Here is a 17,400-nt window from a genome sequence, read left to right as displayed (position 1 = left end):
TCATCTTATTTTTGGAAAAAAAACCAAACTAAACCAAAACTAAAACAAACTTCTCTAGGGCCCTATATTGCCCTGTTCTCTTCACATCTAGTTCACTCTTAGTCATACTTCTAAAGGTCATTCCCTCTGTAAAACCTTACTTATTTTTGCCTCTAGGTTTCATGTAGATACTCCTCCTTTCTTTCTGCTTTATTTTTATTTATTTATTTATTTTTCTGAGATGGAGTCTCACTCTTACCGCCCAGGCTGGAGTGAAGTGGCACGATCTCGGCTCACCGCAACCTCCGCCTCCTGGGTTCAAGTAATTCTTCTGCCTCAGCCTCCCGAGTAGCTGGGACTACAGGCATGTGCCACCACGCCCGGCTAATTTTTGTATTTTTTAGTAGAGATGGGGTTTCACCATGTTGGCCAGGCTGGTCTCGAACTCCTGACCTCAAGTGATCTGCCCCCCTTGGCCTCCCAAAATGCTGGATTACAGGCGTTAGCTACTGCGCCAGGCCTATATATATATTTTTTTGAGACAGATTTTCGCTCTTGTTGCCCAGGTTGGAGTGCAATGGTGCCATCTTGGCTCACCGCAACCTCCACTTCCTGGGTTCAAGTGATTCTCCTGCCTCAGCCTCCCTAGTAGCTGGGATTACAGGCATGTGCCACCATGCCTGACTAATTTTGTATTTTTAGTAGAGGCCGGGTTTCTCCATGTTGGTGAGGCTGGTCGTGAACTCCCGACCTCAGGTGATCCACCCGCCTCAGCCTCCCAAAGTGCTGGGATTACAGGCGTGAGTCATCGCACCTGGCCTATATATTTTTTCTATTTATTTATTTATTTATTTATTTATTTATTGAAACAGAGTCTCACTCTGTTGCCCAGGCTGGAGTGCAGTGGCGCGATCTCGGCTCACTGCAAGCTCCACCTCCCGGGTTCACGCCATTCTCCTGCCTCAGCCTCCTGAGTAGCTGGGACTACAGGTGCCTGCCAACACGCCTGGCTAATTTTTTGTATTTTTTTAGTGGAGACGGGGTATCACCGTGTTAGCCAGGATGGTCTCGGTCTCCTGACCTCGTGATCCGCCTGCCTCGGCCTCCCAAAGTGCTGGGACTACAGGCATGAGCCACCGCGCCCAGCCTTATTTATTTATTTTTGAGACGGAGTCTTGCTCTGTTGCCTAGGCTGGAGTGCAGTGGCACGATTTTGGCTCACTGTAACATCTGCCTCCTGGATTCAAGTGATTCTCCTGCCTCAGCCTCCCGAGTAGCTGGGGCTACAGGTGCCTGCCACCATGCCTGGCTAATTTTTGTATTTTTAGCAGAGATGGGGTTTCACCATGTCGGCCAGGCTGGTCTCAAACTCCTGACCTCAAGTGATTTGTCCGCCACGGCCTCCCAAAGTGCTGGGATTATGAGCGTGAGCCACTGCACCCGGCCTGATTTATTTTTTCATCAATAAATTGAAGTCACAAACATATATGCGTCTACCCTGTAACTCATCACCTGGTAGGGTAACACTAAAAGTTAAAAGCTTTAGGCTGGACATGGTGGTTCATGCCTATAATCCCAGCACTTTGGGAGGCCGAGGTGGATCACTTGAGGCTAAGAGTTTGAGACCAGCCTGAGCAGCATAGGGAGACCCTGTCCCTACACAAACAAACAAACAAGCAAACAAAATAAAGAAACAAAAATGGCTGGGCACGTTGTCTAACGCCTGTAATCCCAACACTTTGGGATGCTGAGGCAGGCGGATCACGAGGTCAGGAGTTCGAGACCAGCCTGACCAACATTGTGAAACTCCATCTCTATTAAAAATACAAAAATTATCTGGGCGTGGTGACACGCGCCTGTAATCCCAGCTACTCAGGAGGCTGAGGCAGGAGAATACCTTGTAACCAGGAGGCAGAAGTGTAGTGAGCTGAAATTGTGCCACTGCACTCCAGCCTGGGAGACAGAGTGAGGCTCTGTCTCAAAAACAAAACAAAACAAAAAAACAAACCAAAAATTACTTTGCTTTTCTTTGTAACTCCACATCTTCTCCTGCTATCAGGTATTATAAACAGTTTGCTGAATGAACCTTGCTTCAGTGGTTGCTCATGACCCAAACCATTCAGACTGCCTGATCTAGCATTAGAGGTTCTCTCATGATGAAGCACTACCTTATTTATACCTTACTTTTTTTTTTTTTTTTTGAGATGAAGTCTTGCTCTTTCGCCCAGTCTGGAGTGCAGTGGTGTGATTTTGGCTCATTGCAACTTCCATCTCCTGGTTCAGGCAATTCTCCCTGCCTCAGTCTCTCCAATAGTTGGGATTACAGGTGCCTCCCACCACGCCTGGCTAATTTTTGTATTTTTAGTAGAGATGGGGTTTCATCATGTTGGCCAGGCTGGTCTCCGAAGCCCTGACCTCAGGTGATCCACCTGCCTCGGCCTCCCAAAGTACTGGGATTACAGGTGTGAGCCACTGTGCCTGGCCCTATACCTTACATTTGATATGAATCCTTTCATTTTTAGATAAGCTGATTTACATAAAGTCATCCTAACATCATGCCTATTTCCACTTTCCACTTGTTAATCCTATTCTTTTATTTGGAATATCTTTCAATTCAACAAAACATCCAAACACTGTGCTACATGCTGGGAATGAAAGATAAATGAGACACAATGCAGAGCCTCACAGAGTGAATGGGGACTAGCAAGAAAATAGTAAATTATAATAGAAAAGCACAGGATATTCTAGGAGGCATGTGTTAAAACTTATTTGAATAGGGCTGGGGGCAGTGGCTTAACACCTGTAATTCCAGCACTTTGGGAGGCTGAGGCAGGAGGATTGCTTGAGGCCAGGAGTTTGAGACCAGCCTGGGCAATATAGGAAGATCATGTTGCTCTTAAAAAAAAAAAAAAAAAAGCATGATGGCATGTGCCTGTAGTCCTAGCTACTCAGGAGGCTGAGGCAGGGGGATTGCTTGAGTCTAGGAGTTTAAGGTTACAGTGAGCTATGATCACACCATTTCACTCCAGCCTTAGGCAACACAGCAAGACCCTGTCTCAAAAAAAAAAAAAAAAAAAAAAAGAGTTGAACGGGTTGAACAAAAATGTTGCCTGATAAAGATTCCACAGTTATATATCAGATGAAACTACAGATATAAATGCAATCCAATAAGAATGGGACAATTATACAAATACATAAACAGAATGGGGAAACCAGATTCAACTGATGTAACTTACCTTTCTCCATACTGAAATCTGAATGGACCTGAAAGACTTTACTTGCTGGAATGTCTAGCAAAGTATTACTGAACTGTACATGGCACAGCATGAGGGTCGCTGGAAGAAGTACTTTTGTAATGGCCAAGGCCTGGTTTGAGGTACAGAATCCTGAAAAGCAGAAAAGAGGTAAATAGCTTTGTCGCTAACAAGAATTTGTAAAAAGAGAGACCATTATATGGAGGCAATTTTGAAGCATAAAAAAATAAGCAAGAAAGAGGGTCAGTTATGGCTGGTTTGCCCACCTCTGCTTCAATCAAGGTGAAAGAATAGTGTGAGACCCTTGCATTCTAATTTGTGAATGACTACAGTGGGGCTTCCATTATCAATGTCATACATAGGTAGTGTCTTTTTTCAAAGATTTTTTTTGAAAAATCTTTGAGATGAAGTCTTGCTCTGTCGCCCAGTCTGGAGTGCAGTGGTGTGATTTTGGCTCATTGCAACTTCCATCTCCCGGTTCAGGCAATTCTTCCTGCCTCAGTCTCCCCAGTAGTTGGGATTACAGGTGCCTCCCACCACGCCTGGTGTCACTGGGAGTAAGATAGATTACAGGGAAGTTAGAAATCTATTAAAAATAGGCCAGGCGCGGTGGCTCACACCTGTAATCCCAGCACTTTGGGAGGCCGAGGCAGGCGAATCACCTGAGGTTGGGAGTTCGAGACCAGCCTGACCAACATGGAAAAACCCCGTCTCTACTAAAAATACAAAATTAGCTGGGGGTGGTGGCACATGCCTGTAATCCCAGCTACTCGGAAGGCTGAGGCAGGAGAATTGCTTGAACTCAGGAGGCAGAAGTTGCAGTGAGCCGAGATTGCGCCATTGCACTCCAGCCTTGGCAACAAGAGCGAAACTCCGTCTCAAATAAATAAATAAATAAATAAAAATAAAGCAGTACAGTTGGGAGGTAGCTTTTAGGTCTAGGAGAATTTGTTTTTCATATACAATGTTGTAATACAATTACAATATAATTCAAGCCCCAAATCCCTAGAAGTTCATCACAAGTGGTGCCTTAAGAGGAATCATATAGACAGCAAGAAGTGGACTGTTGTTATCATTGGGTCAGCTGCAATGAGTGGCATTCTTGAAAAATCTTCAGCAAAATCAAAGGGACTGATGCATGAGGTTTCTCAATAAAATAAGTAGTGATTTTAGAAAGATTCTGGGGAATAAAACGTCAGTCTGTTGGCCAGGCACGGTGGCTGGATTTTTTTTTTTTTTTTTTTGAGATGGAGTCTTGCTCTGTCGCCCAGGCCAGAGTGCAGTGGCACAATCTCAGCTCACTGCAATCTGTGTCTCCCGGGTTCAAGCAATTCTCCTGCCTCAGCCTCCCGAGTAGCTGGGATTACAGGCACCCGCCACTGCACCCGGCTAATTTTTGTGTTTTTAGTAGAGACAGGGTTTCACCATCTTAGCCAGGCCGGTCTCGAACTCCTGACCTCATGATCCATCCGCCTCGGCTTCCCAAAGTGCTGGGATTACAGGTGTGAGCCACTGTGCCTGGCCATCTCTATTTTTTTTTTTTTTTGAGAGATGGGGTCTTGCTTTGTTGCCCAGGCTGGTCTCAAACTCCTGGCCTCAAGCAATCCTCCCACCACAGCCTCCTAAATAATTGGGATTACAGGCATGAGCCACCACTCCAGAGTCCTAAAATTATCTTAAGTTTTTTTTTTTTTGAGATGGAGTCTCACTCTGCCGCCCAGGCTGGAGTCCAGTGGTGCGATCTCGGCTCACTCTAACCTCCGCTTCCCGGGTTCAAGCAATTATCTTGCCTCAGCCTCCAAGTAGCTGGGATACAGGCACACGCCACCACACCCAGCTAGTTTTTGTATTTTTAGTAGAGATGGGGTTTCACCATGTTGGTCAGGCTGGTCTTGAACTCCTGGTCAGGCTGGTCTTGAACTCCCGACCTCAGGTGATCTGCCTGCCTTGGCCTCCCAAAGTGCTGGGATTATAGGTGTGAGCCACCGCGCCCGGCCTAAAATTTGTATTTTTAAAACTAGAAAGACAATAGTGACTAGGATGAGCCTATTTTAAAACCTTAGTCTAGTCATAATTTCTGAGGTCTCATAGAGCTCTATGATTTATTTGTCAAGATGGAGTCAGTTTTGAAATAAAAAGAAAATCTGGATTACTAATCCAAAGGGATAAATGAATTGAGGGAAAATGAGAAAGATAGGAACAATCACTGAAACCATGAAGAGATTCCTGACCTTTAAGATTGACACCATTTCTGCCAGTGGTGATGAAGAGCTTGAATACAGTTGAATTGAGGGTATTGGTGAGATAAGTCTTGAGGTCATAACTGAGCATTAATCTTGATGATGCATTGACCACCACCTGTCAGCAAATCAAAGGAAAATCTGCACCTAAGTTCCTAGAGAATCTGACTCCTTCCAGATCCACCCCTCATAACTTATTTAACCAAAAGTATCTGTTTCACACAAGTACAAATTCCATCTCATGACCACATATTTGAGAACAACAAACTGTTTGCCTTTGAAGACAAAATAACTTTTTTTTTTTTTAATCAGGGTCTTGCTCTGTCACCCAGGCTGGAGTGCAGTGGCATGATCATGGCTGACTGAAGCCTCAAATTCCTAGGCTCAAGCAATCCTCCTGCCTCAGCCTCTAGAGAAGCTGGGACTACACGTATGTGTCACCATGCCTAACCAACAAAAGACGGGGTTGGCCGCGCGCGGTGGCTCACGTCTGTAATCCCAGCACTGGGAGGCCGAGGCGGGCGGCTCACCTGAGGTCAGGAGTTCCAGACTGGCCTGACCAACATGGAGAAACCCCGCCTCTGCTAAAAAAAACACAAAATTAGCTGGGCTTGGTGGTGCATGCCTGTGATCCCAGCTACTCAGGAGGCTGACGCAGGAGAATCGCTTGAACCTGGGAGGCAGAGGTTGCAGTGAGCCGACATTGCGCCATTACACTCCAGCCTGGGCAACAAGAGTGAAACTCTGAATCAAAAAAAAAAAAAAAAAAAAAAAGACGGGGTCTCGGCCAGGCACGGTGGCTCAGAGCGAGACTCCGAAAAAAAAAAGACGGGGTCTCACTATGTTGCCCCAGGTGGTCTAGAACTCCTGGCCGCAAGCCATCCTTCCACCTTGGCCTCCCAAAGTGCTGAGATTACAAGCATAAACTACCATGCCTAGCCCAAAATAACATTTTTTCTAGAAGGAAGTCTTGGGTCCAATTATTCCTTCAGACATATCTTCCCTTTGTATGACTCCCTATTAAAATGCCTTTGAGGCCAGGTGCGGTGGCTCATGCCTGTAATCCCAGCACTCTGGGAGGCTGAGGCGGGTGGATCACTTGAGGTCAGGAGTTTGAGACCAGCCTGGCCAGCATGGCGAAACCCCACCTCTACTAAAAATACAAAAATTAGCCAGGCATGTTGGAGCGTGCCTGTAATCCCAGCTACCAGGGAGGCTGAGGCAGGAGAATTGCTTGAACTCGGGAGGCGGAGTCTGCAGTGAGCTGAGATTGTGCCATTGTACTCCAGCCTGGGCGACAGAGTGAGACTCCATCTCAAAAAAAACAAAACAAACAAACAAAAACAAAAAAACACACAAAAAAACAAAACAACTGTAACTTTCTTTAGGACATTTTCTCTTTGTCTCTAGTTGCACATAATCTCAATCTTTTCTGAAACTTCAAAGTACATTGTTTTTTCTCAAGAATACTTGTACTATTCTGCCTTATATTGTAAGTTTTTTTGTTTGTTTGTTTGTTTTGAGATGGAGTCTTGCTCTGTCACTCAGGCTACAATGCACTGGCGCAATTTCGGCTCACTGCAGCCTCTGCCTCCTGGGTTCCAGCAGTTCTCCTGCTTCAGCCTCCCAAGTAGTTGGGATTACAGTCACATGCCACCATGCCTGGCTGATTTTTGTATCTTTAGTAGAGACGGGATTTCACCATGTTGGTCTCGAACTCCTGACCTCAAGGGATCCACTGACCTCGGCCTCTAAAAGTGCTGGGATTACAGGTGTGAGCCACCATGCCCAGCCCTTAATATTTTAAATTTAAATGCAATATACTCTACATTCTCCTTAGTATAACCACAGGTTTTTTAAATTCAAGAACCTTAAAACCCAAGTTAGTTACATTAATGGCTTAATAAAGAAAGGAATTTTGTCTTTTTCATATTTGTATTTCTGGAGGCCAGCACAATGCCTGACACTTAATAGGCTTTACTGAGTATCTGCTAATTAGTGAATATTAAATGAGGATTCTATGAAGTACACAAATTAGAATAGGAATGACCTTTTGACTTCCCTGTAGCATCTAACACCACAACCATTTCCTCCTTTGCCTTCTATGACACTGTTTCTCTTTGCTTTTCTGGTTCCTAATCCCTTCTCAGTCTCTTTTTCTAGTACTCTTTTCATGCTACCTCTGTCCTTGAACCTCTTATCTGCTTATAATACAAGTTCTTTTTGGATGTTATCCAAATTTTCCCTCTCTACCCTTATTAATTTTGTATTGAAGTTGCCCTGATTTACTCATTAGTCTTCAAACACAACATGTACTTTTATTTGCCTATTATAATTATTTGTGCCATGTATGTAATTGTTTATGTCACCACTAGACTATGAGCTCCTCAAAAGAAGGCACCAGATACCATGTGCACACATATTGAGTAACTTACTCATCTATAAAGTTGGGGCCGGGTGCAGTGACTCACATCTGTAATCCCAGCACTTTGGGAGGCTGAGGCAGGCAGATCATTTGAGGCCAGGAGTTTGACACCACCTGGCCAACATGGCAAAACCCTGCCTCTACTAAAAATACAAAAATTAGCTGGGTGTGGTGGCACACACCTGTAGTCCTAGCTACTTGGGAGGCTGAGGCACGAGAATTGCTTGAACCTGGAAGGTGGAGGTTGCAGTTACCAGAGATTGTGCCACTGCACTCCAGCCTGGGCAACAGAGTGAGATTCTGTTATAAAAATAAATAAAATAAAACAAAGTTGGGAAAATACTTTTTTTTCTTCAACTTTTATTTTAAGTTCCAGGGTACATGTGCAGGATGTGCAGGTTTGTTACATAGGTTAATGTGTGCCATGGTGGTTTGCTGCATAGATCAACCTATCACCCAGGTATTAAGCCCAGCATCCATTAGTATTCTTTCTGATGCTCTCCCTCCCTCCATGCCCCACATATTTATTTTGCAGAGTTAAAAGTGATACAATTAAAAGTGATAGGTGTACTGGATGTTAAAAAAAAAAAAAAAGACTGGGCTAGATGTGGTGGCAAACACCTGTAATCCCAGCACTTCAGGAGGCTGAGGCAGGTAGAACACTTGAGCCCAGGAGTTCGAGATCAGCCTGGGCAACAGGGTGAAACCCCATCTATCCAAAAATACAAAAAATTGGCTGGGCACAGTGGCTCATGCCTCTAATCTCAGCACTTTGGGAGGCTGAGGTGGGCAGCTCACTTGAGGTCAGGAGTTCGAGACAAGCCTGGCCAACATGGTGAAACCCTGTCACTACTAAAATACAAAAATTAGCTGGGTGTGGTGGCAGGTGTCTGTAATCCCAGCTACTTGGGAGGCTGAGGTAGGAAAATTGCTTGAATCCAGGAGGCAAAAGTTGCAGTGAGCTGAGATTCAGCCACTACATTCCAGCTTGGGCGACAGAGTGAGACTCTGTCTCAAAACACACACACACACACACACACACACACACACACACACCACAAAATTAGCCGAGTGTGGTGGTGTGCACCTGTGGTCCCAGCTACTCAGGAGACTGAGGTGGGAGGATCACTTGAGCCTAGGAGGTGGAGGCTGCAGTGATCTGAGATCACACCACTGCACTCCAGCCTGGGTGACACAGCAGGACCCTGTCTCAATAAATAAATAAATAAAAATAAAAAAAATAGATGGCCAGGTGCAGTGGCTCATGCCTATAATCCTAGCACTTTGGGAGGCTGAGGCAGAAAGATCACCTGAATCTAGGAGTTTGAGACCAGCCTGGACAACATAGCGAGACCCTGTGTCTTCAAAAAAATAAAAATAATTAGCCAGGTATGCTGGCACACACTTGTGGTCCTGCTACTTTGGAGGCTGAGGCAGGAGGATGGCTTGAAACCAGGAGTTTGAGGCTGCAGTGAGCCATGATTGCATCATTGTATTCCAGCCTGGGTAACAGTGAGACACTGTCTCTTAAAAAAAAAAAAAAAAAAAAAAAGATGAGAAGTGCCAAGCCCATAGTAGATACACAAAAAGTTGTAGCTACCATGTTTGAGGAATGAAAAAAGAGGAACAAAGAAGTGCTTTGGGCAAAGAAGAAGGAGACATTACATATATTTAAGAAGGGAATAGAAAATATTTCATTAAAAAAATCCCTTTATTGTTTACCTATCTCACCTACTCAAGAATATTACTCCCTCCAGCAATCCTCTGACTTACATCAAATTTTCTGTTTCCAATGAATCATTCCCAATCCACTATTTCTCTCATAAAAAAAAAAAATCCACAAAACAAACTCTTAACCCCAACTCCTTAAAAGAGCTTTCTATATTCACTGTCTCCAAGTCCTTTTCTCCAATTCTCCAATCAAACATTCATTCAGGTCACTCTGTCTGGGCGCAGTGGCTCACGCCTGTAATCCCAGCACTTTGGGAGGCCGAGGCAGGCCTATCACTTGGGCTCAGGAGTTCGAGACCAGCATGGGCAACATGGTGAAATGCCATCTCTATCAAAAATACAAAACAAAACAAAACAAAAAAATTAGCTGGGCATGGCGGCATGCACCTGTAGTCCCAGCTACCAGGGAGGCTGCAGTGGCAGGATAGCTTGAGCCCAGGAAGCAGAGGTTGCAGTGAGCTGAGATCACACCACTGCATTTCAGCCTGGGCAACAGGGTGATACTCCATCTCGAAAAAAACACAAAAAAACACACACAAAAAAGCCTGGGTGCAGTAGCAGCTCATGCCTATAATCCCAGCAATCTGGGAGGCCGAGGCGAGCAGATCACATGAGGCCAGTAGTTCGAGACCAGCCTGGCCAACATGGTGAAACCCTGTCTCTACTAAAAATACAAAAATTAGCCGGGGGTAGTGGCATGTGCCTGTAATCCCAGCTACTCAGGAGGCTGAGGCATGAGAATTGCTTGAACTCAGGAGGCAGATGTTGCAGTGAGCCAAGATTAAACCATTGCTCTCCAGCCTGGGCGACAGAGCAAGATTCTGTCTCCAACAAAAAAAAAAAAAAAGGGGGGCTCAGGTCACTTTGCTGAAGCTACTCAACAAAGTCACTAGCACCAGTCTCCATACTGCAAAAACCATCAGTCATTTCTCAATTTTCAGCTTAACCCATTAATAGTAATGATGGTTGATCACTCCCTCTTTCCTTGAAATACTTTCTTCATTTGCCTTCCAGGATACACATATCTCTAGATTTTCCTCCCATTTCACTGGTTGTTTCTTTCTTTCTTTCTTTCTTTCTTTCTTTCTTTCTTTCTTTCTTTCTTTCTTTCTTTCTTTCTTTCTTCCTTCCTTCCTTCCTTCCTTCCTTTTTTTTTTTGAGAGAGTCTCACTCTGTTGCCCCGGCTGGAGTGCAGTGGCGTGATCTTGGCTCACTGCAACCTCTGCCTCCTGGGTTCAAGCGATTCTCCTACCTCAGCCTCCCGAGTAGCTGGGATTACAGGTGTGTGCCACCACGCCCAGCTAATTTTTGTATTTTTAGTAGAGACGGGGTTTCACCATGTTGGTCAGGCTAGGTCTCGAACTTCTGACCTTGTGATCCACCTGCCTTGGCCTCCCAAGGTGCTGGGATTAGAGGCGTGAGCCACGGCACTAAGCCTGGTTGTTTCTTATAAGTCTTTCTTATTGGTTCTTCTCTCAGAGCTCCCTTTTTCCCTTTTGTTTCTTTCTTTTTCCATTTGCCACTAATCAAAAGGCAATCAGAACTCTTAAGATTGAAGTGCTCCCAGAACTTAGTACTTAGGTCTTTTTTCTCTTTTTTTGAGAGTGACTCTCACTCTGTTGCCCAGGCTGGAGTACAGTGGCTTGATGTCAGTTCACTGCAACCTCCACCTCCCAGGTTCAAGAGATTCTCGTGCTTCAGCCTCCTGAGTAGCTGGGACTACAGATGTGAGCCACCAGGCCTGGCTAATTTTTGTATTTTTAGTAGTGATGAGGTTTCACCATGTTGGCCAGGCTGGTCTCGAACTCCTGACCTCAGGTGATCCTCCCACTTTGGCTTCCCAAAGTGCTGGAATTACAGATGTGAGCCACCGCGCCTGGCCTTTTTTCTATTTTACATTCATTCTTTGGTGATCTAATGGCCTTAAATATCTCTATTCCAATGACTCCCAGACTTTTATATCCAGCAACCTCAACATACCCAGTTGACATTTAATAGACATACCCAATTTTACATATCCAAAGCTGACTGCTTTTCCCTCCAAGACTGTTCCACCTACAGTCTTCCCCATTTCAGTTGACGGTAATGCTGTCCTTTCAGCTGTTCAACCAAAAACCTGAATCATTCTGGATTTTCTTATGTTCTAGATATAATCTGTGAGGAAACTCTATTGGCTCTACCTATAAAATATACCTAGAATCTGATCAACTTCTTATCACCTCCTCTGTCACCACCCTGATCTGCCAACATATGTCACCTGGATTACCGCAGTAGACTCCCAAATGGCCTTTCAACTTCTACCCTGGTGTCTACTGTCTAGTGCCAACCAGTACCCACTGTGATCTCTTAAAACACAGGTAGTCATTCTGCTGGTTAAGAATCCTGAGCACTGTTTAGCTTTGTGTTCCAGTAAAGTTTGCTGGCTGGCTTTATATCTGTTTTATGAGTGTATTTCCTTTCCTAGGATGTATTTTCTCTATGCATATCCTCATATGTGGCAATAGTCACCCTAGTCTCTTAAACTCTGATACAGTTATGTTTACCTCTCGATATGTTTTCACTACTCCTGGGATGTCATGAAAAATCATTGCAGTCCCCGGACTCCTGGCCACTCCTACTCCAGTGACAATGTCTGTCTGTAGAATATTGTTGGCAGAAATCATCCATATCCCAGGTTCACCTAGGAAAAGACAAGAGAAAACACTTGGCTGAAGCCTTTGATATAAATCACTCTGGACTTATTCATACTCCAAATCAGTAAATTTTTCAAGCATGCAGATATCTCTTCCCAGGAGAAACAGCCAGCTTTGAAGATAACTGTTTTCTCAGTGTCAGGTTCCTCTTCGTATATCATGCCAGCAAAATAAAGAATCATAAGAAGAGCTACATAGTTGGAGAATGTAACTGTTCTCCTTAGGAAAAAGAAAAGCTCTTTTTACATACAGGGATAATTTTCTGAATAAATTTTGTTTAGAAGCTGCTAAGGACAAATTTGCTTTGAGCTACTGATTGATGACAGCAAGAAGACTGCAAAAAAGTGACCATGGCAAGAGAAAGGATTTGTTTATTTTGGCTTAAGTCTAAAGATGGCCGAGGAATGCCAAATACTGGGTTAGAGTTTGTACTTAGCCTGCAGGATTACTGATCCTGGCATATGGCTCTTTCCTTCATCACATGATGAAGCCTCCCAAAATTCCAGATTGGAAGACTATGGGACAATCCTGTCAAAAATCTAGCTAAAAAGAATAAAAAATAGGCCGGGCACGGTGGCTCACGTCTGTAATCCCAGCACTTTGAGAGGCCGAGGCTGGAGGATCACCTGAGGTCAGGAGTTCGAGACCAGCCTGCCAACATGGTGAAACCCCATCCCACTAAAAATACAAAAATTAGCCAGGCATGGTGGCGCATGCCTCTAGTTCCAGCTACTTGAGAGGCTGAGGCAGTAGAACCACTTGAACCCAGAAGGCGGAGGTTGAAGTGAGCCGAGATCACACCATTGCACTCCAGCCTGGGTGATAAGAGTGAAACTCTGTCTCAAAAAAACAAACAAACAGACAAAAAAAGAGAGGGTAAAAAATACTCTGCTTCATTGACAAGGGATTTATAATCAGGGGATTGTAACTCTCATTGCCAACCTTAAAGTAGGTTTAGCTCATTGGTCCTGGATTGCATGTTGGTAGTGGTTGTTTGCAAATCAGCTGTTATAGCATTGGGGGATTCAGCTGTATAGAGCCCCTTTGTATCAAGGTTCAAAATACGTATTAATGTTAAAGTCAGGTCCAACATTTACATCACTTTACCTAAACATATGTATCCATAGTTACCAGAAGAGGCTGCAAAGCCAAAGCCATACATTACTACAAGCAGGTCTTACTTGGATGTATACATCCAGGCAGTGTACACCACTTTGGGATATGATATTTGGAAACCCAAAGAATTCACACTCATTTCCTAACCAAAGAATGATTTCCTTTTCTTTTTTTTGAGACACAGCCTGTCATCCAGGCTGGAGTGCAGTAGTGCGATCATAGCTTAACTGCAGCCTTGATCTCCTGGGCTCATGCAATCTTCCCACCTCAGCCTCCCAATAGTTGGGACCAGAGGCATATGCCACCACACCGGGATAATTTAATTATTACTATTATTATTATTTTTGAGACAGAGTCTCGCTCCATCACCCAGGCTGGAGTGCAGTGGTGTGATCTTGGCTCATTGCAACCTGTGCCTCCTGGGTTCAAGCAATTCTTCTGCCTTGGCCTCCCAAGTAGCTGGGACTACAGGCACGTGCCACCATGCCCAGCTAATTTTTGTATTTTTAGTAGAGACGGGGTTTCACCATGCTGGCCAGGATGGTCTTGAACTCCTGACCTTGTGATTCGCCTGCTTCAGCCTCCCAAAGTGCTGGGGTTACAGGCGTGAGTCACTACACCCGGCCTTAATTTTTGTATTTTTAATAGAAACAGGATTTCACCATGTTGGCCAGGCTGGTCTCAAACTCCTGACTTCAGGTGGTCTGCCTGCCTCGGCCTCCCAAATGTTTTCTATGATTTTATTTTATTTATTTATTTTTTGAGATGGAGTCTCACTCTGTTGCCAGGCTGGAGTGCAGTGGCACGATCTCGGCTCACTGCAACCTCCAACTCCCAGGTTCAAGCGATTCTCCTGCCTCAGCCTCCCGAGTAGCTGGGACTACAGGCGTGTGCCACCATGCACAGCTAATTTTTGTATTTTTAGTAGAGATGGGGTTTCACCATGTTGGCCAGGATGGTCTCGATCTCTTGACCTTGTGATCCCGCCACCTCAGCCTCCCAAAGTGCTGGGATTACAGGCATGGGCCACCGCACCTGGCTTATGATTTTATTTTTAACTCAGTACTTAGGACAGAAATGCTTTGTTTTCAAGAGTATAGTTGGCCAGGGGCCAACCCCTTGTATAAAAAATATAAAAATTAGCCAGGTGTGGTGTTGTGTGCCTGTAGTCCCAGCTACTTGGGAGGCTAAGGCAGGAGACTCGCTTGAACCCAGGAGTCAGAGGTTGCAGTGAGCTGAGATCATGCCACTGCCCTCCAGCCTGAATGACAGAGTGAGACTCTGTCTCTAAAAAAAAAGTATAGTTTATCCGGGTAAAAGAAAAAACCTTATTACAATGATGATATGTTAGGACTTAGGCCTTCAAATGTGCCTCACAAAATAGCATACACATAACTAGTTCTTAGAACTAAAGCCTTATTGCCCTTTCCTTCCTGTTGTCCTTTACTGTCCTTCAATATAGTAATTACCCTCCTTCAAAAGCTGGGAATGGAGGAGAAGACACAGTACCCTGCACTATCTACATAATATAAAATAGAGCTATGTATCCAATAGACTCTTGATAAATATTACTGGCTGGCTTCTAATTGGCTGGCTATTGAGTGAAACAGGCATTAAGCTAAAAATTATCAGTAACATTACAAATAATAAAATACTCAAAATTATTTTCTTTCTCAGAGAGTCCCTCAGATTTTAGATAATTTGGAAAAAAATATTCTAGGGGATTAATTGCTTTCTTGAACTTCTGGCCTTAAGTGACCTCTCCAGCTTGGCCTCCCAAAGGGCTGAGATTATGGGTATAAACCACTACACCAGTCCAAGGGATTAATAACTGCTTTTTTTTTAATAACTGCTTTTTAATCCCCACAACTATCAATTGTAAGTTTGAGAAAGGGAATGTATACATACCATGCTGGCTGACAAGGTGAGTACTGAAGCAGATGATATCTCCAACAAAGGTAAACTTGGTGTCTGGCTCAATGGCATGCTCTACAGCAACAGGAATATAATCTGCCATGCCTGGATGTCTCCGGTCCCAAAGCCCCACAAGTGTCAGCCCTCTGTTCACAGCCTGGGCCATGTAAGTATAGTTCTTATTCCCTGGTCCAATAAGCAGCAAGTCATCTCTGCAAGTAGACATTAAAGGTAGAAATCTTTAAAAAGAGACAATAGTTAGAAAATAGTTCTGGGGAACACCCTACCACATTTTATATTCAACAGCTCAGAAGTTCAGAAGGAATTCCACAATAAAGAGTAAGTAAGTATGGGCCAAGGATCAGTCTATTACCTTCATACGTATAGTTCCCAGGAAGGCTTTTTTTTTTTCCAGTAAAGCCTTTTGATAATAATACTCCAGTTAGCTCCCTGTGGATCTTTTAGTGAATTAGAACTTGACAGATTTAAGATATCCTGCATTTTTTCTTAAGTGACAACTAATACCATTGCCTAAGTCTGGTCTTTTTTTTTTTTTTTTTAAGACAGTCTTTTTTTTTTTTTTTTTTTTTTTGAGACGGAGTCTTGCTTTGTCGCCCAGGCTGGAGTGCAGTGGCGCGATCTCGGCTCACTGCAAGCTCCACCTCCCGGGTTCACGCCATTCTCCTGCCTCAGCCTCCCGAGTAGCTGGGACTACAGGCGCCCACTACCACGCCCGGCTAATTTTTTGTATTTTTAGTAGAGACGGGGTTTCACCGTGTTAGCCAGGATGGTCTCGATCTCCTGACCTCGTGATCCGCCCGCCTCGGCCTCCCAAAGTGCTGGGATTACAGGCGTGAGCCACCGCGCCCGGCCTTAAGACAGTCTTAATTGGTCACCCAGGCTGGGGTGCAGTGGCGCAATCTCTGCTCACTGCAACCTCTGCCTCCTGGGCTCAAGTGATCCTCCCACCTCAGCCTCCCTAGTAGCTGGGACTACAGGCACACGCTACCACACCCAGCTAATTTTTGTATTTTTGTAGAGATGGGGTTTCACCATGTTGTCCAGGCTGGTCTCGAACTCCTGGGCCCAAGTGATCCTCCCTCCTCAGCCTCCCAAAGTGCTGGGGTTACAGGTGTGAGCCACCCACCTGGCCTCACTTAAAAAAATTTTTTTTAACAAAAGAAAGATCAACTTCCAAATTCAGAATGTGAGAGGAATTTACTGGAGCTGCTATATAATACTAGCCTAATATGCAAGATTTCTACCATAGTGTCAATACCATTCCTTTGACTTCCATACCTGTTCAGAGCCAGATAAAGCTGGGTATTGTGTGTGTGGAATTTCTCTCCGATACTATTATAAAACTGAACAGTGAAGGTAAGAGACATGCCCAAGGGAAATGCTGACAGGGTCCTTCCTTGGGCTGTGTATAGCTTGGGTTGGCTGCTCACTCGCAGGTATGTCACCGGTGCTACCTGTGGGAGACAAAACCTACTGGTACAGAGAAAGATGCACTGGAGAAGTGCTGCAACCATATTCTGAGACTTATAATCAATGATAAAGAGTGATGTTTCTTTTCCATAGGAAATAGCTTTTGATGTGAGATGACTTAAGTCAGAGTGAAAAGAAATATGACAGCATAGCAGCATAGGAAATTCTTTTCTTTTTTTTTTTTTGAGACAGAATCTCACTCCGTCACCCAGGCTGGAGTGCAGCAGCATGATTTTGACTCACTGCAACCTCTGCCTCCTGCATTCAAGCAATTCTCCTACCTCAGCCTCCCAGGTAGCTGTGATTACAGGCATCTGCCACCACGCCTGGTTAATTTTTGTATTTTTTGTAGAGACAGGGTTTCACCATGTTGGCCAGGCTGGTCTCAAACTCCTGATCTCAAGTGATCTGCCCGCCTTGGCCTCCCAAAGTGTTGGAATTATAGGCGTGAGCCACTGTGCCCAGCTTGAAATGGGTTTTTAATTTTTTTTTTTTTTTTTTGAGACGGAATTTTGCTCTCTCGCCCAGGCTGGAGTGCAGTGGTGCAATCTCAACTT

At 44.5% G+C, this 17,400-nt stretch overlaps 1 protein-coding gene across 5 annotated transcripts in view; it reads right to left on the bottom strand.

The window, feature by feature from the left end:
* Window positions 1-17,400, bottom strand: part of NUP210L (nucleoporin 210 like) — a 166,148-nt gene that overhangs the window by 16,230 nt on the left and 132,518 nt on the right. For all 5 annotated transcript variants that reach the window (XM_055360127.2, XM_055360113.2, XM_031010422.3 and 2 more), the window contains 5 exons: window positions 16,652-16,827; window positions 15,347-15,564; window positions 12,173-12,309; window positions 5,465-5,591; window positions 3,216-3,365 (listed from right to left, as the gene is read on the bottom strand). In XM_055360127.2, the coding sequence (XP_055216102.1) occupies window positions 3,216-3,365; window positions 5,465-5,591; window positions 12,173-12,309; window positions 15,347-15,564; window positions 16,652-16,827 (808 nt within the window). The remainder of the gene's footprint in view (window positions 1-3,215; window positions 3,366-5,464; window positions 5,592-12,172; window positions 12,310-15,346; window positions 15,565-16,651; window positions 16,828-17,400) is intronic.

Source organism: Gorilla gorilla, chromosome 1 (genome assembly GCF_029281585.2).
Source record: "Gorilla gorilla gorilla isolate KB3781 chromosome 1, NHGRI_mGorGor1-v2.1_pri, whole genome shotgun sequence".
Classification (NCBI taxonomy): Eukaryota; Metazoa; Chordata; class Mammalia; order Primates; family Hominidae; genus Gorilla; species Gorilla gorilla.
This window is presented reverse-complemented; position numbering and strand designations above follow the sequence as displayed.